Raw genomic sequence first — 18,804 nt, 5'->3', positions numbered from 1 at the left:
CGGAAGATGAGAACTGTGTTCTCACAGACCCAGTTGTGTGCGCTCAATGAGATTTCAGAGGCAGAAATACCTCAGCCTCCAGCAAATGCAAGAACTTTCCAACATCTTGAACCTCAGCTACAAGCAGGTGAAGACCTGGTTCCAGAACCAGAGAATGAAATGTAAGAAATGGCAGAAAAACAACTGGCCAAGGAATAGCAATGGCATGCCTCAGGGCCCAGCAACAGCAGAATACCCAGGCTTCTATTCCTACCACCAGGGATGTTTTGGTGAACTCTCCTGGAAACCTGCCCATGTAGGGTAACCAGACCTGGAATAACCCCACATGGACCAACCAGAGCTGGAACAGTCAATCTTGAAGAAACCACCCCTGGAACAGTCAGGCCCGGTGCCCCCAAGCCTGGAATAACCAGCCTTGGAACAATCAGTTCAACAACTACATGGAGGAATTCCTGCAGCCCGGGATCCAGCTCCAGCAGAATTCTGTCTGTGATCTGGAGGCCACCCTGGGAACTGCTGGGGAAAATTATAACGTAATACAGCAAACTGTCAAGTTATTTTAGTTCCCAGCAGCAATTCACGGATTTATTCCCAAACTACCCTCTCAACATACAGCCTGAAGATCTGTAATGGCTATTTGTGACGGCTATTGTATGCAATCTTAACCTGAGCAGAGACTGTATATTCTCTACAATTTTTCTCGTTTTAGAATTCTGTACTGCTTTCCCTCAGGAAGTTGCTTTTCACTATATCTTCTGTGTCAATTTGAGGGAAGGGTACTGAGTCCAATGAGAGGTTTCAGAAGCATTGTACAACATGACAAAAGGTGTCTGGCTATAGATAACTCGATTATAGCATTTTGGATATAATATATAATATTTTCGATACTTTTAGGATCTAGAATCTAACTTCAAGCACAGGGAACAAAAGTACAAAGACGTATGATGAGGATTATTCATATTTTCTGGGATGGGAAGGCTTTACTTGTTAAGAATCTCAGTGCTTAAGATGAAGGGTGCTTTACTGATTTCCTCCACCCCTTTTATCTATTTTACTACAGCCCCTAATTTGTTCATCACTCTATTTTTGGAGAACGATATTTTGTATTTTGCCACATCATAGTAGTACCAGTTTGGCTGGTTTGTTGTTTAAGTACAAATAAATAAAAAACAGCCATTAAAAAAAAGATTAAACTGTTAAGATACCCATTTAGACTAGAAATACTTAATTAAAACTTTGTTTGAAATGCCAACAACTTTGTAAACCTATAACTGTACAAAAAGTTGTAAAACAACGTATGAGAGGTGGCTAGTCAAACACTTCACCAAACCATGCTATTTAACAATTACAAAAGAAAACCTATTTCAACTAAATATAGATATGGTAATCATTATTTTTCTGGCACAATCATGGTTTTGGTACTATGTCTTCCATACAGTAAAAGGCATCTGTGTACCCACCTATCCCAGTTCTGTTAACTGACAGCTATAAGCATCCTCTATTCTTATTCTAGATAACTCTACTAAAAATATTATATATACAATATCTGCAAAGTATTGGTCCTGCAAATCTGTCAAGGGTACTCTTCCAGTTTTCAAGAGATAACTCCAATTCTGGAGTCATGGGAGAGAGGAAGGTCTGGTAGTCTCCTGGTCTCCGGTGATTTCACAGTTTTATCTACTATTTTAGGTAGATAAAACCAGATACTTTTAACCCAGACACTTGCAGTGACCATATTTTTACCCCGTGACCAGTATATGTCAACTCAAGCTATCAAGAGTGAAATCAGTCAGTACTGAGTATCTGCAAAATCTAAGTGTCCAAACTCGTTTCGACTTTAGTTTTTTTTTTTAATCAAGTATTAAATCTTTTTTTTTTTTTAAAGATTGCCTAAACTTGTCAGGTATTTAAGACAAAACTTAAATTTAAATAAAATACAAACAAAAAAAGAGAAACATGCTATCACTGTTATAAGAAATTCAAAGGATTTATCTTTATATTCAGAATCACTCCTTTCACTATCTTTTCCAAACATCACTCCCTTTTCACTACTTCTCCTAGTCCTTTGGGCAAATCAGTGTTAAAGAACACCCTTCTCATCCCAGATTTTTATAAGGACTCACTGTCCACAAACAAGAAAGCTCCATAATCCAAGTATATCACCCTAGAGATCTTCCATGCTATGAAAGACACCTGTGAAAATGCCAAAGCCCTAAATTAGTCCCCAAGGGCTCCTTTTCTGTCTTGACCCCATTTCTCTCTTTCTGGCCTTCAAGACCAGACGACTTGCCACCTGAGAGCCCCTTCCTCTTCAAACCTAAATCCTTCCCCTAATTAGTACCAACCCCTTAGGTCAGCAATCTCGTCAGTCCCACCCCAGTTCCTTCTCTCTCGCCAAGTGGGAACATCGACCCTGAATCGGCTCCTCCGAGCCCTCTTCCCACTGCCCAATCGCAGAGCATCTCCCCCTCCGGTCCTACATTCCCGTGGGACCCTTCGGTCTTTTCCCCTCACTTTCACCCGGCTTTCCAAAACCTCCATGCCCCTGCCTCTTCAAGGCCACATCTCTCTCAGCCTCCACACCCTCTCGCTCGCCCCTCGGCCTCTACTTACCCCTTAGTCTGGGGCCATCGTCACCCGCCTCAGGCCCTTGGCTCAATAACCTCCATTTCCCTCAGATTCCGTTCTAAAGGGGACTCTCCACGGTCCCTCAACCGTCTCCCAGGGCCCCTCCGAATTCTGTCCATTGCACCCCCACCCGCCTCCATCCCCGACTCCCCCACCCACCCTTGCTGCACGCGCCCACCCCGAACTCCCCTCTCCTCCACCTCAGCTGCTGCTCACCTCCTTGTTCCGAATCGGGCTCCCCGGACCCGCCTCCGAGTCGGCGTCCGAGCAGCTATCAGAGTCCGGTGCCCTCCGGGCCTCCCGGGAGAGAGACGCCTTAAGGGGCGGGGGCGGAGCCCGGGTAAGCGAGCCGGAGTGGAGGCTGGGGCGGTGGCGGCTGCGCGCAGGCATCGCTGCGGCCCCGCTCCGGCCGCGGTCTTATCCGTGCCGGCAGCTGCTCGAATCCGAACCGGAACTGCTTCGCGAGGCGGGGGCCCATCGGCGGGAGGCGGAGCCCTAGGGTAGGGGTGGGGCCAAAACCGGAAGGGACTCGGGGTTCAAGATGGGCGTGAGGGTAGGGCGGCGACCTGAAAAGGGCGCAAGGAAACCCGAGACAGCATGCAAATGGACCAAATGGTCCAAAGCTGAAGAGATGAGCGATGAGGCGCTGGTACAGGCGGGGCGGGGCGGGGCCTATGGGATTAGTAAACTGGGGGCAAGAGAGGCTTTTCCTTAATTCCTTTGCAGGGAGCCAGCTCCTCTCCAAGAGCCAACCTCCAGTCATCATTATTACTGTTTATTGCCCCTTTACTCTCTGACTGTCCCTATGCCAGATGCCATATAAATATATCACTTAATCCTTGTTCCACCTCTGCAGGGTATCACGACAGAGAAGGGCCAAGAAACCTTGCCTCAGCTTAGGCAGTTAATATGTGCCGAAGCCAGTATTCCTACTGAAGTCTAACTTCAGAATCTATGCTCTTCTCGCTTTACTGTACTACCCCACCCTGAGGGAGCCCCCACCTCAGGCCTAGCAGTGGCACAAACCAAGACCAAAACTGGCCTTGGACCTGGGCTCCAGCCGCCTCATCACCTTGCTTCCTCCGGCGGTGCAAGGCAGGTGTCAGTGGCTCTGATGGGAGTGGGGATAGATTCTGGGGTGGACATGAGTGCAATCTGCTTCCATGGAATGCCCTGGTATGGCCTTTACCCTCAAACCAGACTCAAAGCCAGGTGCAACTGGGAGCCTCCCCACTACAGCTCGTGCCCCCCACAAAGCCTTCATGAAGGCATCTGAGAGTGGGCAAAACATCTCACTTCAGCCTACAAGGAGCTCTGGCAGAAGGACAAATACAGACTTTCTCTGTTTTTGCTGTGAGGACAAAATCCCTTATAGGCAGAGGAATCTCCCTCCCACCCAAAAATATTTTTGATGACATCCTTTCTTTGGCTCTGGTAGAGGGAAACATTCATCTCTCCCTTCTGCCTCTCTGGCACACATGGCCCATTTTAGCCTTCTCTTTTGAGAAATCAGTCATCTTCATAACAGAACTATTGTTCAAACTTTCCCCCACAAATCCTGTGGGCACCCTTTAGATGAGGTCCTCCAGGCCTCCTCTCCACATTTCTCAGACTCTGTAACTCAGGGAACGTCCCCTGAGTCCCATAATCCAGAAGCTCATCCAACAGTCATACAGTTTCCACTTAGTATGTGACCCACCCAAACCTGAAGAACTTTTCCCATCATGCATCCTTGGAGCCAACCACCTCCTCTGCACCCTGGATCTCTACCTTAACTCAGTCCTCAGAACCAAATACAGGACTCTAAATCTATTAACACCTACTGTGTGTTAGAGTATCTTTTGTTTCCGTTAATCCTTAAAATTCTCCTTACTTGAGAGATGAAGAAACAGGCTGAGAGGTAAAGTGACTTGCAGAGATATATCTGATTCCCTGTGGTCAGGCAGTTTCGGGCTAGGGGGTGACTTGGGGAGGAAAACGTCCTGTTTTCTCTAGAGGCCCCTGTAATTTGCTGAGTCACTTGCTGCTGTCTCACCTGTCCCTGCCAGTCTCTAGGAAGGAGGGATGACACTGGAGAGGCAGAGAGGAGTGACCACAGAGACAGAGGGGTGGGTGGGCTGGCCCATGGCGGAGGCTTCGCTCCCACAGCTGAGGGGAGATGCCGAAGCCACGCCTTGCCCCAGCGTCCTGGAACTGGAGGAGCTCCTGAGGGCAGGGAAGGTTTCTTCCAGCCACGTGGATGAAGTTTGGCCCAACCTTTACATAGGAGATGCGTGAGTGGTAGTTGGCTGAAGGGACGTGGGGGTGAGGACAAGGAGAGACAGTTCTTGGGATCTTTACCAGAGATGGGGGTTGGGGTGAGAGAAAGGGCAACTGGTTCTGCTCTGAGTTTCCCAAGCCAGGGACTTTGTCCAGGACCCCTTCGTGCTAGCAACAGTGCAGTGATCAGGTGCAGCCACCAGGGGGAGTAGGGACTTTGCCTGCCTGAAAGAAGGGAACTCCCAGAGGTTCCCAGTCTTCTGGCACATTCCGAACAACTGGTGGGTCTTGTGGGGGGAGGGGTGGGGTGCAAAGGACGGGGAATCGTGGTGATTTGGGGGTGAGAGATGGGGTGGACAGAGAGCTCCCCTTTCCGGTTCCAGCCTTCTTCCTCTGGACACAGACTGGGTAAGGAAGGCTGACTGGAGGTGAATCAAGGAAGGTGTCACCTTTAAATATTTGCAGATTAGAAGCAGGTATGAGGTAGTGGCCAGGAAGAGCCGGATGTGTGGGGCAGGGCATGGGGCAAGAAGGGAGGTGCAACTGGGTCCTAGGGCTGAAGCAATCCTTTCTTTCCTGTCCTGGCCATGGCTGGGGCGGATTGCCTCAGGAAGCAAAGAGAGGCTAAAGCTACATCCCTGTACTACCAGCTCCCCTACCAGAAAGCTCCTGGGTGGGGCTGTGAGCTGTGAACCCCACAAGTTCCTCTGGCTCCTTCTGGACCCTAATGGATTCATCGCTCTGAAGCAGGGGGACCAGACAAAGCCTCCTTCCCAGACCTCATGGCTCCCCTTCCTCCCCTCCCTAGGGCCACAGCAAATAACCGCTTTGAGCTATGGAAGCTGGGCATCACCCACGTGCTGAATGCCGCCCACGGGGGCCTCTACTGTCAGGGCAGCCCTGACTTCTATGGCAGCAGTGTGAGCTACCTGGGGGTGCCAGCCCACGACCTTCCTGAGTTCGACATCAGTGCCTACTTCTCCTCTGCAGCTGACTTCATCCACCGTGCCCTTAGCACGCCTGGGGGTAGGACTTTGCATCTGAACCCCTATCCTACCCAGCTCAGTCATGGGGGGAATGTCCAGTTTCCCCTTTAACATCAGTGCCCTCCCACCCCTAGTTTTTAAAAAGTCATCATGTTTTTAAAATTCTCTGCTCAGTGTCCCAGCACTTTATCCAGTAGCATTGCCCCACAGACAGGGAAAGGGAGGCCTGAAGTACAAGGTCATGCTCCGAGTTAGGAGCAGCCCTGGGGCTGGAAGCCAGGTCTCCCAAACAACAAAACAGTTCTTTCTCTGCATAACTCAGCCTTGGGAGATTGCCATCTGGTATCTAGATGTCTGGTTTATGCCCCAAAGTACTTTCAAATGGAAAAAAAAAAAATCTTCTAATACTTGGGGTGCAACAAAGGAGCCTGGGGAAGCTGCTTCGTGTTCATCCTGGGTGAGAGCTATGCCCCTTGCTACCCGACCCTGGATGAGCCAGTGTCCCTCTCTGAACCTCAGTTTCTCCTCTGTGTCATGGGAAAGACAAGACTGTGGCTCATAGCACTTCTCAATACCAAGTATCCTGACCTTCATTTTTCTTCACCTATTCATTCGTCAACTATTTATTATCTTCTCTGTGCCAGGCATGGAGCTAGACACGGGGACACTAGATACTTGCTTTAAGCAAAGCAGGGTCCCTGGTGGAAAGACATTCAAAATGTGAAGTATTACATCTGAGCGCTACTCAAATGAGTAGGTAGAAGTGAAGAGCCATGGGAGCACAGGACAGGGTCCTGGATTCAGAGGATCAGGAATTTGGGGGGAATTCCCTCTACAACAGGATTCATTGGGCCCCATGCATAAAGGATGAGCTGCTTTGTGATTCAAGTGATACCATGAGTAGTCAGGAAGCCGTGTCTCAGTGGAATCCTGACAAATGAGTAGTAGATGTTAGTCAGACTGACAGAAGGGAAAAACTTACAAGTAGTTGAAAGAGCGTGTGGGAAGGCTGGAGGCCAGGGACCATGACAGCTTCAAGGGACTGCAAGTTACCCAGTGTTTCCAGAGCTGAGAGCTGGGGTGAGACAGCCTGCGATGAGGCTGCAGGGTCAGCAGGGCCAGCCCACAGAGGGTCCTAGAAGCTGTGTTGGGGTGTGTGTACCCCATCCCAAGGGTAGGCATAAGAGGTGCTGATATACCTACTTGACAGATTGGGAAATGGAGGCCCATGCATGTTGAGTGATTTGCCGAGGGTCACAGAATACACCCAAAGCAGAGCAAGGGAAGGAACCTGGGTCCCCACCTCAGCCACTGGGTGGGCTGGCTGGTGGGAAAGGGTCTTTCAGCAGATGTCTTCCTCAGCCAAGGTCCTGGTGCACTGCGTGGTCGGGGTGAGCCGCTCCGCCACACTGGTCCTGGCCTACCTCATGCTGCGCCAGCAGCTCTCCCTGCGCCAGGCGGTGATCACCGTGAGGGAGCGCCGATGGGTCTTCCCCAACAGAGGTTTCCTCCACCAGCTCTGCCGGCTGGACCAGCAGCTGCGGGGTGCAGGCCGGAGCTGAGGGGCCAGGTGAGGGCTGGGCAGGGCGTGAGGGGCGACGGCTGGGTGCAGTGAGAAGTGAAAGGTCAGGTGAGGGCTGGACAGAGGGCAAGGGTACAGCTAGAGTAAGGGGTTGGGTGAGGCCTGGCAGGGGACATGAATGAGTGCAGTTCAGAGGTTGGGTATCAGGGCTGAGCGGGGCTGGAAGAGAGGGTTGAAAGGGGCCTGGCCCATTACCCAAGCTACTGGGCTGCCCTCACCAATCCTAGGCCTGGCTGAGGCAACTTGATCATCAGTCCCTCCCCCCACTCCCAGCCCACCTACAGATTCTTCAGAGCCAGAGCAGATGGAAAGGCTGGGAAAGAAAGGGGTGGGAAGCATAAAATGGAAGAGGTGAGGCCTTCCTAAGGTCCTGGTGCTAACCTGCCCTACCTCCTTGGCCAAAAGCCTGTGGGGTTCACCTGAACCCTACCAAGATAGGAGCACAGTCAGTCCTGTACCTGAGCTGTCTGGCCCTTCCCACACCTCTGCACACCCTCCGCTCAGGTCTGGATCCCAGTCCTTGGTGAAACGTGTGGCTGCAGCTATTGCTCCAAGTTTAGTTAATTATCATGTCAGCCCTGCGCATCCATTCCCACAATGGAGAAAGGGAACAGGTGTTCCCGCCACTGGCCACAACCTCCTCACTGCTTGATACAAAGTTCTCCTGTCACCACGCCCTTCAGTTCTTTGCCTTGGACTCAGCACCCAACTCTCTACCTTCGTACCCCACCCAATGTGATCTCATAGATCTAGAGAAGGACCCTTCGTAACCTCCCTCCCTCTCTGATTCTGGGGACCCCATAGGACATAAAGCCTTCCTGAAGTCTATCCATTTACCTTCTGCCTCCTCCCATTCCATGTTCAGTGCATCTGGAGCAAAATCCCTCAGTCCTTAAGCTGCATAAAAGGGACAGATCCCCAGTATCTCCTCTGCCCAAGCCACCTCCCTTCTGTTAGAGGCCCCAGTGTCCCCAGCTGCCCAGTAGAATGAGCTTGGCTCCCCCAGCAGCAATGGTGCGTCTCAGGCTCCCAGCCCACAAATGGTTGCCAAGGTGCTGCTGTAATTTCTTTGGCATTAGCTCTGTGTTTTCTTCCTGCTCAACTGAGAGGAGGCAGGGGTGTCCCTTCCTCGGGGTGGAGAGGCTGTGGGGGCCCCAGATTGTGAGGCAGCTGCAGAATGCCCCCTGTCCTTCTTCTCCCACCATGCCCATGTTGGGGCTGTCCCTGTCTGGCTCCAACAGCTCATCTTCCTTATATTCACATCCCCACTGAGGGCCATCTGAGGGAAGGTTAAGCCTCCAGAGATGCTCTCCACTTCCCCTATCCCACCTCCAGCTCCTGCTACCCATACTGTTCCTTCCTTCATCTCTCCTCAATCCTGACTTTGGCTGTGCCCCACCACCCACTGGCTCAGAAGGGCTGCCAGCTGGCAGTGGGACACTGTCCTGGGCTCTTCTGGGAGTTAGGAGAGTAGCAGCTTTCTCCTCCTGCCAGAGCCTCCCTGGGGCATGAACGAATCTCCCCCTGGCCACCACCCATAAGAGCTGCTTTTGTCTCTGAATGCATAACCAGCCTGGCCAAGGGGGAGCACGTGAGCAATATGAACCCTTCCCGTGTGCTGTTAGGAGGATGAGCATCTTGGGGTTGGGAATTGGGGCAAGAAGGAGGTCTCGGTTAGTTTGAGGGTGAATGCCATGAAAGAAAATAAGCATTATAGCTGGGGTTGGGATTAGGCCTAAGGCGATGCTGGGTGGGAAACTGTTGTGGGGCATTCTGCAGGTGTGGGAGCCGAGAGGAGGATGGGAAGAGCATCTTCCCATCTTGCTCATTCCTCTAGGCAGGTTTTGGGAACTGGGACAACAGCACATCTCTGATCATGCCCAATCACCCCACTTCCTCAGCCTGGGGCCTTAAATCCTCTGACTTCAGACCTCTGCATCTTTCTTTTCAGGCAGCTGGCTTTGGGGGAGTCAGTTGGGCTATGGCCTTGCACAATTCCTGGGGCTACATCCACAAAATAGTCTGTGAAGCTGGGGCCCCAAGAGTTGTGCAGTGAGCAACCTGTGTGACTGTACACAGCAGTCCTAGGGCTGAGGACTCAGAGGTGAGGGGGCTTTGGGGAGAGGTCATCTCTCTTCATGAGCCTTGGGCCCCAAACTTGCCTCTTTATCTGTCTTGGCACCCATAACCCACTTGATCTTAACAGAGGCTCAAGGCAGAAGCAGGTTTAGCTGGCCCCTCTTGTCCCTGCCCTGGTGAGTCCCGGCCAATCTGAGCCTCGGTTTACCTGCATGTAACATGGAGTTCATTTCTCCCCCAGAGCTGGGCCTTACTCCCTGCTATGGGGCTCTGCCACTTTGCCCTGGCCCTGCTGGTGCTGCTGGAGATTGTGGCCCAGGTGGATACCCAGAAGATGGTAAGAGCCCAGTGCGGGGCCCGCCCTAGAGCCTGCAACTCCATCCATTTCCTCCTGCTGCCTGCACTCCCTCTCAGCCACGGCCTCCAGTTCTCACAGGTGGGAAGGGGCTGCCCTCTCAGCCAGGCCCTGAGGACTCCTCTCCCAGGGGTTTTAAGTTCCCCGAGGAGCGGGGGACATGGGAGTGGGAGGGGCAGTTCTAAGTGTTCCTTAGTTCTAAGTGTGGCCTGTGGCCACAGCTGCCTCCATCAGCCCTCCCCAGGGCACAGGGAGCCGCAGTAAGGGCTGAGCCCAGCTTGCTGGAGCTCCAGCTTCAGAGACCCAGAGGAGGCGTGGCTGCAGGTAATTAATCATCTGTGTGGGGGTCATCTGGGGGTGTGAGTGGAGAAGAGTACTGAAGCATGGGTATATGAGGAGGGTCTCTGAAGGGGGGGAGTATTCTTAATAGACCCAAATCCAAGGTCTCTTAACTGAGCCGTCAGCCTTGGAAGAGACTTTAAAGGGACGGGAGGTCTGCTCCAGGAATGTCTTCTGGGGGAGAGAGGAGCTTCGCAGAGAATAGGGTGGCTTCCAGACACATGGTTTCTGACTGTAGGCCAGGCCTGTTCCAAAGACCTGCTCTGAACTCCACTTATATCTCTGTCTGTCTTTCTGCCCACATTTCCCTCAGCCTGATCTTCTGGATCTTAATCCTGGGCCAGTCCTATAACCTTTGGCTCCCAGGGAGGGGCCCTTGGGCCTGGGTTCTGATGTCCGCAGTGCTGCCAGCTGGGATGTGATTTGGCTGTTCTCTTCCCCACTCCCCCATGGGGATGACTTCTTGCTTTAACTTTCTGCCCATACTCCACGTGCTCCCCATGAAGACCAACAGGCCTTCCCAAATGGCTTATTCCGTCTCCCTTCTTCCTGTCCCACAACCCACATCCACATACCCCCACGCCACAGGCAGACCCCCTTGCTGGACTGCCTCTACGCCCAGCGGGGCCAGGTGCCTGGCTGGGCTTGGCACTGTCCGTGCCGGGGACCTGTGGGTGAGTTGGGAATGGCAGGGGGAGGCCAGAGGAGGGGAGCAGCGCATCATGCTTTATAATTAAACTCCAATCAAAAAATAGAAACAGCATCAAGTGTGCAGAGACAGGCGTCTGGAAGCTGGGAGCAAAAACTGCCTGTCAGAGAAGACCACAGCCTGGGCCAAATACCCCCACAGGTGGGTGAGTGCCCCTACTCTGGGGGCTGCAGAGCATGCTGGGTAAAGAGGGCCGGGACACCTGTGCCTGTGGGTGCCGGGGTGGGGGAGGCGGCTGCATTGCATTAGCGGAGAGACTGGGCCGGAGATAGAGGCACAGATGAAGCCTAGTAATCAGATCAACCTGGGCTTGAATCCTGGCTCCTGTGCTTATTGGCTGTGTGACCTTGGGCATAGAGCTTAATCTTTCTGAGCCTTAGTTTCCTCATCTGTAAAAATGGCAATGGTAAATGTAATCGGCCTCATAAGGGTGCTGTGAGAATTCAGTGAGAAAAATGTAAGCCTTTAGCTCTGTCTAATACAAAGCATATCCTGAGTTAGTGGTAAATATAATAACCATTACTGGACAGAGAAAGAAAAATTAAGGAACACAAAGAGATAAGAGACCAAGCCTCACTGTCCCGTGGGATATGACTGAGGCTTCATAGGGTAAGAGTGATGATAATAAGAGTAAGATGCACCATTTACTGGACATCTACCAGGAGGCAGGCCCTGGGGGAGGTGCCCTAAACACTTCCTTGACTCATGGCATTCTCACAGCGCTCCACTAAGAAAACTGGCTCAGAGAAGACCACACAGATCCCAGCTCCAGACCTGAGAACCTGGCCCAGGTCTGCCCTCCTCCAAGGGCCAGCACGCAGAGTACAGGGTCACAGGCAGCTCACCACTGGCCGCCCGCCTGCCACCCTCCCCAAGGCTTCCTTCGCCAGACTCTTCGCTTGTCCTGCCCTGAGCTCTCTGGCCTCACCTCTCCTGTGGCCCCATGTGGTCTGCCTGGAGGAGGAGGAGAGAGTGAGCAGGAGGGAAGACCAGGATGGGGTGGACGGCAGACGGCTGCTCCCCTGCCCTGTGCAGGCCTGAGCCTTGGTCTGAGGCTGCGGCATGTGGGGTGGTGTGCTGGGAGGCTGTTGGGGAGCATGAGGTCCTGTGAGGGGGGGTGGAGACAAGAGGCACTGGCAACAGCAACGTAGAGGGGACGAGAGGCACAAAGGCAGAAAACAGGCATCTGAACTTGTAAACAGCAGCAGCTCAAGAGCAGGAAGAGCACTGCCCACAGAGGCAGCTGCTCCGCTTAGGGGGAGACACAGGGAGGAGGCAGAAGCGGCACCAGAGGGAGTGGGGCGAAGAGCCAGGCAGAGCCGATCCCTGCTGGACGCTGGGCCCATGTCTACAGCCATGTCACCCTGAATGCGCCCGATCCAGTCTGGACATTGGGCCCAGCTTTCACCCTGCTGTGGCCAAGAAGATGCAGGAGGAGGGGTCAGGCAGGACTCTCAGTCTAGATCTGGGGATGGCAGAAAACGGGGGCTGCTGCAGCCACCGACTTCCCTTCTGTGCATGTGCCCAGAGCTCTAAGGATGAGTCGCTGGGTGGGGGCTGGGCCTGACTCTGGCTGACAAGGTGGGCTGGACCCTCGCAGGATAGAGCACACACGTAGAGGGTATATCCGTGAGCATCGGGTGTAAAGTCCAAGGTGAGGCCTAACAACACGTACCCCTAAGTTCAAGGAAAAGGCCCCCTTCTCCAGACCTGGGCCTAGGCCCTGAGGAGGCTGAGGCTGGGCTGTGGCCTGGCAGCTCCCATCCCCGACCCCTCTGCTGGCTCCTCCATCTCCCAGGAGCCTCCAGGAGGAGCAGGGACAAGTTCTGTCTCAGCGGGAGTTTGCCGGTCTGGCACGGCTGAGCTGCAAGACACCCACTGGACACTGGGTGGCGGCCTTACCCCACACCAAGCTCAGAGGCCTGCAGCTGCGCCCGCAAGGCTTCCCAAAGCCCCATCTCACCCCACCTGGGACTCCTGCAGCCCCAGCTGGTAGCACCAGACCCGTGTGGCTGTTGACCTCTCCCCACTCCAACAATATACACTTCGGTCTACCCTGTAGTTTCTGCAAACCCAGCCACTCCTCTCTCAGATCAGATCAGACCTTCCAGAGACTCCTTAAAGCAGGCAAGGCCAGTATCTTGAAGATGAGGAAAAGAAATCATGGCCTAAAAAAAAAAAAAAGAAATCATGGCCTAGACAGGAGCTAAGGCTTGCTCTTGACCTCAGAATGAGCTGTGGTTAAGCTCTCTGCACTCTTTCTAAAGTTCTTTTCCCACCACTTCACGTAGTCTCCCATCTCCCTGGGGAGTTCCAGGGCCAAGAGCCCTTAATCCCAAAGAGACACCAAGCAGAGAGGGGTCTGGAGGTGTGGAAGGATGGCACTTCAGTCCACAGTGGCCTGAGTCTGCTCTCAGGCCCCACCCCCACCGGTTCCAAGGGAAGGACCTGGAATTCTAGCCGCTTCACAGCATTTGTGTTCCAGGCGGAACCTGCCCCGGCCCCGTTCTGCTCATGTGCTGGGTCCTGTCCCTGAATCCACTCCCCCACTCCTGACCCCAGACCATGCCATAGGTAGGTGGCAGGCCACTCAGCCTGCCCTGAGAGGTCACAGTGGGGATGAAAGGGAAAGCCGGGTCTTCGCTTCCGCCTTGCCCTCCCACTGCCCGCTGGGTGAGCCTGGCCAAGCCAGTGGCCTCCTGGGTGCCCATTTCTCTTCCTGGTCCTGGCACCGCCTACCACAGAGCAAAGAAGTTCTTCCCAGTTTGTACCTTCCCTAGTTACTGGTTGAAGGGGCCAGGGCCGGTTAGCCGAGAGAGGCACTCCTTCCCAGCCCAGCACCAGACCCAGGTTCTGGTGCCACTGACATCCCAGCTCTGCAGGGTCTCAGACTCCCTCAGCCAGCTGACTCCTGACACGAGCCACCCCACCGGGGTGAGGCCTGACCTGCAGCACTGGCCTGAGTCACAGGGGTAAGGAGGAAAATCCCAGGGCCTACAGGCACACACGGAACAGCTACAGCAGGCTCCCCTGTAGAGAAAGATGGGTTAGCAACCACTCTGGAGACCTCAAAGTGGGTAACGCGAAGGCTGGGGGATGGAACTGAAGGCACACAGAATGGGACTGAAACCCTAGCCTTGCTCCTTAGTGACCATACAGCTTTGAGCATCACTTAACAGATTATTCTCTCTGACCTTCAGCTGCCTCCTATGTAAAATAGGGACCTTCCATGAATGAGGCCCCAGCACCCAAGAGGCATCAGCGCATTCAGCAGGGAAGTGCCAACAAGGGTCAGTTCATAGTCCAGGCTCCTCACTCCAGAGATGGGCTCAGACCTTCAAGCACCTGAAAGTGGGAAGGGATGGGAGCCTAAGGACCAGCCCTAGAAGCAGCAGAGAAACGGGGCTTGAGATGAGCTGCCTGGGTGTGGGGGTCTAAGTGCCTTCTGTGGGCCACAGCCATCTGGAGTTCTCATCCTTAGAAACTCCCAAGTAACCGGAGACATAAGGGGTGGGGTCTGCACTGGACTAGTTGCTACAAACAGGGAGCTTTGAGGGCCCCTTGGACAAACTTTCCAAGAGAGGGTAGGGGAGAGGGCTTCCTGGCTCCACAGTGGTGACAAGGGGTTGGCTCCCTGGTTTCCTGTGGAAAGGGTCTAGGCCTCAGCCCCAGTAGAGCTAGTTCATAACCTCATCTGAAATAACTGAGGCCCTTCTGAAGCATCCCAGTGGCACCTGGGCACTGCACCATGCCTGGGCCTCCATGTCAGCTGGACCCACCCGTGGGGAGCTTGCCACTTGCCACTGCAGTGTCCACTCTGTTCCAGGATGGACTCGTTGCAGAAGCAGGACCTCCGGAGGCCCAAGATCCATGGGTCAGTCCGGGTGTCCCCCTACCAGCCACCCACGCTGGCCTCGCTGCAGCGCTTACTGTGGGTCCGTCGGGCTGCCATGTTGAACCACATCAACGAAGTCTGGCCCAACCTCTTCCTGGGAGATGCGTAAGTACGATCCATGGTGGGGGGTGGGGGGAGCAGAAGGGAACCCTCTCCCGGAGTCTGTAAGGAGCAGAGTTGGCACCCTCTTTGCCTCCGACCATCTCTTTTCACATATTTATTTCCTTTTACACTGTTACTACTTTGTGGAACTAGAACATATCCAAGAAAGTGCACAAAGTCTGTTTCGCCCCCCAGGTCAAGAAATAAGACATTACTTGTGCCCTGGAAGCCTCCACTGAACCCTTCTCAGTATAACCTTTTCCCCTATAGATAACCACTGAGTACTGAAATAGTTATTTCCTTGCTTTTCTTTATAGTTTCACCACTTGTGTTAGTTTTGCCTATCCTTTAAAGTGATAGGAATAGAGTCATGTTGTGTATTTTGTACCTGGCATCTCTTGCTCAAAATTGGGAGATGCCTGCAATATATGTAGCATACAATTCATTGCTATATATTATTCATTTGCATGTAAATATCACAGTTTATCCATTCCATTTAAATTGTTTCCAATTTGGGTCTATTATAAACAGAAATTCTAACAGCATTCTAGTACATGTACCCTGGGAACCACACATGTTTCTCTAGGATATATATATAGAGAGAGAGTGTGCAATGTGAGTCATTTTCCCTAAAAGTTGTCTTAAAATTTAGAACATATGGATGAATATATGTGGCTGTTATAAGTTTTCCTTAATATTTAGAAAATACAGATCAATATCTTATTAACATATGGCCAAATATGTATCTCCCCTACATGCACAGATAACCAGTTGTAAAATCCTTGTTGACTTTTAAAAAAAAAATGCATACACACATACATACATAAATGCTTTTTCACAGTTCTTTTTTTAACAAAAATGGTATCACTTTATAATCTCATTTTGTAATCTGCTTTATATAGGAAAGTTTTTAAATGGAACTGCACAACATACTTTAAAAGCACTTTTAAATGACATTCTGTTTTGTTATCCTGTACTTTTCATAGGTTCTCAGCACAGTACCAACACCTTTTCTTGTTCACCTGCATCTATCCGCCACATGTTAGTGGTGGTGCAGTGTTTCATTCAGCTGTATCAACAGTCAATCTCCTCTTACAGGCTATTTAATGACTCTCCCCACCTCCCACTTTTTCTCTATCTTAAATATCACTAGATACAGTTTACATTTGTCTGTGAGCACATTTGGAATTCTTTAAGTTCCTAGGAGGCTGGGGCAAGTGTACATTTTTGAGGCTTCTAATGCATGTGGCTGAATTGCCCTCCAGAAAAGTTGGCCTGAGTGAAATGGAGCCCCTTCACCCAGACCAGTTCACTGATTCCAGGCTCTACCCTTGGGAGAGGTCAACAGAGGAGGCCAAGGGGTGAATTCCAGTGCAGCCGGGGCAGACTCAGTGAGCTCTACTCCACCTCCTCCCGTGCCCCTTCAGGTACGCAGCCCGGGACAAGAACAAGCTGACCCAGCTGGGCATCACCCATGTTGTGAATGTCGCCGCAGGCAAGTTTCAGGTGGACACAGGTGCCAAGTTCTACCGTGGAATGCCCTTGGAGTACTATGGCATCGAGGCTGATGACAACCCCTTCTTTGACCTCAGTGTCTACTTTCTGCCTGTTGCTCGATACATCCGAAGTGCCCTCAGCGTTCCCCAAGGTCAGCTGCTGGGGAAGGAATGGGAATGGAGAGGGGTGCAGGCAGGATCTGGGGTTATCCACTTTTCCAATACATGGAAGGTGGGGTCCTTTAGCCACCCTCCCACCCCAGGGGGCTCACTACTCACATTTAGTGAGCAGTCCCTTCAGGGGGGAACCTCACCCTTGAAACTAACGATCATAGATATAACTAAGGTCCAGTGTGGTCATCAGGGTAACCATACCCCTCAGTAAGAGGCCAGGTGTTGGGCGGAAGGTCCAAGACCTAGCAAGGGCTCTCGAGTGGGTTCCTGTAAGATGAGGCCTTGGTGTAGAGCTGCAGGGGCAGGGGAGAGGGCAGGACTGAGGACAGGGAGGTAGGTGGACACCCCCGTAACCTGATGCAAACCCAGGGGACTCCAGGAGTGCTGACCCTCAATTATGCCAAAGTTGCAAAGGAAGCACCTGGAGCAGGAGAAGGGCCTCCCAGCTGCTAACCTTAGCCCTGCCACTAGCATGCTATGTGACCTTGAGCGAGTCCCTTTCCTCTTGGGCCTCAGCTGTGCCACATGACACTGGGGACAGTGTCAGTATCCCAGGATGCTGGGACAGGTGGGCAGAAGCATCTCTGATTCCCTCTGGGGTGGGCGGTGTGAGGACGGGTACCTGATGCTAGGCTGGGTCTCCCCACAGGCCATGTGCTGGTACACTGTGCCATGGGGGTGAGCCGCTCTGCCACAGTTGTCCTGGCCTTCCTCATGATCTGCGAGAACATGACGCTGGTGGAGGCCATCCAGACAGTGCAGGCCCACCGCGACATCTGCCCCAACTCAGGCTTCCTCCGGCAGCTCCAGGTCCTGGACAACCGACTGGGGCGGGAGACGGGCCGGCTCTGACCTGGTGGGCAGCCAGGAATCCTGACCCTCTGGCCGGCATGGCCCACCTAACCAGCCTGGACCTGGGGGCCTTGTTTCCGGTGACCTTGAGATGTAAATAGCAAGTGGGGGCTTAGCTGAGGCAGAGGCAGGGAGAGCTGGTGGTGACCTTTAGCAGGTGGATATTCCCTGACCCAATCCAAAGATTCTTTATGCAAAAGAGAGTTCAGTCTGTCTCTATAATAAAAGGTTCCTCATAATAAAGACTTCATCTTCTGGTGAGTTCATCTTCTGGTGGTTTGTGGGGCAGTGGCTCACTCCTAGGATGGTCATGAGGTTCCAGAAGGCTAGACAACCTATGATGGCAGTCTAGAGACAGAGTCTGAGTTCACTGTCTGAATAAAGACCAAAGTTTGAGGCATCACCATCCTTCACATGCCTGCCCTGTATCAAAAACCGACTGTCAAAACATGCTGTGCACAAACATGCTGCTATCTCCTGAATCCAGTCAGTCTTTTCATCTTCATTCTGCTTTCAAAAGCACTGACCGAAATCACAGAAACCTAATAGAGGCATTAAACAAGAGGGTAGGAGACACACCCAAATTCTTAGTGAAGGATGGTTATATGATAGGGCAACATTGGCTTTGAGTTTCTTACTTCTTGTGCCCTAATAAAATAAAACAGTGCAAAAAGCCCCCAAGTTCCTCACCTGTACGTGAGGTATTTATGAGGATTAGATGGGCTGGCTTTCCTTTCACCTCTCTGCCGGTTCCTATGTAGCACTTCCCTCCTCCAGCAGACCCTTGCTGAATGTCAAGGTCTCTTGAGAGCTCTGGCCTCTGTGTCTTCTCTCTGTGTTCTCACTCCTTGGGAGAGGGGGGAGGTCCTCTGGCTCCCACAGCCTCAGTTCACATCTCTAGGCTGATGACTCTCAGACCCCTATGGCGGCCCAATTTTCTTTTCTGAGCTCAAAAACCTCAGTATACTACTGGCCACCTTCATTTGAATACTGCCCTTGAGTTATCAAACTGAACTTTTCATCACCTCCCACCCGGACCCATTCCTCTTCCTAGTTCCTATTTTAGTGAAGGGTTCTGACAGGCATTATCACCCAAGCCTGTGGTGGGTGTCACCCTGGACTCTTGCCTTTCTTAAAGTTGGCCTACCAATTCCACCTCCTAAAGCGAGCTCGGATCTGCTCATTTAGCTTCATCTTTGCCGACTACCCAAATTCAAGCCACCTCACCTGGCTTCCTGCTCAGCCCCTGATGGTCTCTCTGCCTCTAGCCTTGCCCCTCCCAATCTCCACGCAGGCCCCAGACATCTTACTAAACTGAAAATCTGATCATGTCACTCTAACACTTACA

At 52.3% G+C, this 18,804-nt stretch overlaps 2 protein-coding genes across 13 annotated transcripts in view; one reads left to right on the top strand and one right to left on the bottom strand.

Annotated features, from left to right (window-relative positions):
- Nucleotides 1–4,615, bottom strand: part of SAMD8 (sterile alpha motif domain containing 8) — a 51,307-nt gene extending 46,692 nt beyond the window's left edge. Inside the window, exon 1 of one of the 5 annotated variants that reach the window (XM_043925717.1) lies at nt 4,502–4,615. Coding sequence is in view for 3 of the 5 variants with exons in the window: in XM_043925718.1 (XP_043781653.1) it covers nt 2,845–3,018 (174 nt within the window). In the remaining 2 variants the exon portion in view is untranslated. Of the gene's footprint in view, nt 1–2,844; nt 3,195–4,501 lie in introns of those variants that run through there. The other 4 variants (XM_043925718.1, XM_043925715.1, XM_043925714.1 and 1 more) reach the window with 4 other exon arrangements.
- Nucleotides 4,616–4,696: 81 nt separating this feature from the next.
- Nucleotides 4,697–17,717, top strand: DUSP13 (dual specificity phosphatase 13). Of its 8 annotated transcripts, none has more exons than XM_043925721.1 (7): nt 4,697–4,901; nt 7,236–7,443; nt 9,776–9,871; nt 10,984–11,078; nt 14,764–14,937; nt 16,362–16,582; nt 17,254–17,717. In XM_043925721.1, the coding sequence occupies exons 1-7, from the start codon at nt 4,753–4,755 to the stop codon at nt 17,454–17,456; spliced, it is 1,146 nt and encodes a 381-aa protein (XP_043781656.1). In that variant the 5' UTR covers nt 4,697–4,752; the 3' UTR covers nt 17,457–17,717. The 8 variants fall into 8 exon arrangements, 7 of the variants coding, with proteins under 7 accessions (XP_043781656.1, XP_043781655.1, XP_043781661.1 ...); XM_043925720.1 differs by having other exon boundaries at nt 9,776–9,970; XM_043925722.1 differs by lacking the exon at nt 4,697–4,901 and adding an exon at nt 5,775–5,913 and having other exon boundaries at nt 9,776–9,970.
- Nucleotides 17,718–18,804: the final 1,087 nt, after the last annotated feature.

This window comes from Cervus elaphus, chromosome 15 (genome assembly GCF_910594005.1).
Source record: "Cervus elaphus chromosome 15, mCerEla1.1, whole genome shotgun sequence".
Classification (NCBI taxonomy): Eukaryota; Metazoa; Chordata; class Mammalia; order Artiodactyla; family Cervidae; genus Cervus; species Cervus elaphus.
The sequence above is the reverse complement of the archived record's forward strand: the minus strand, read 5'-3'. Positions and strand labels throughout refer to the sequence as shown.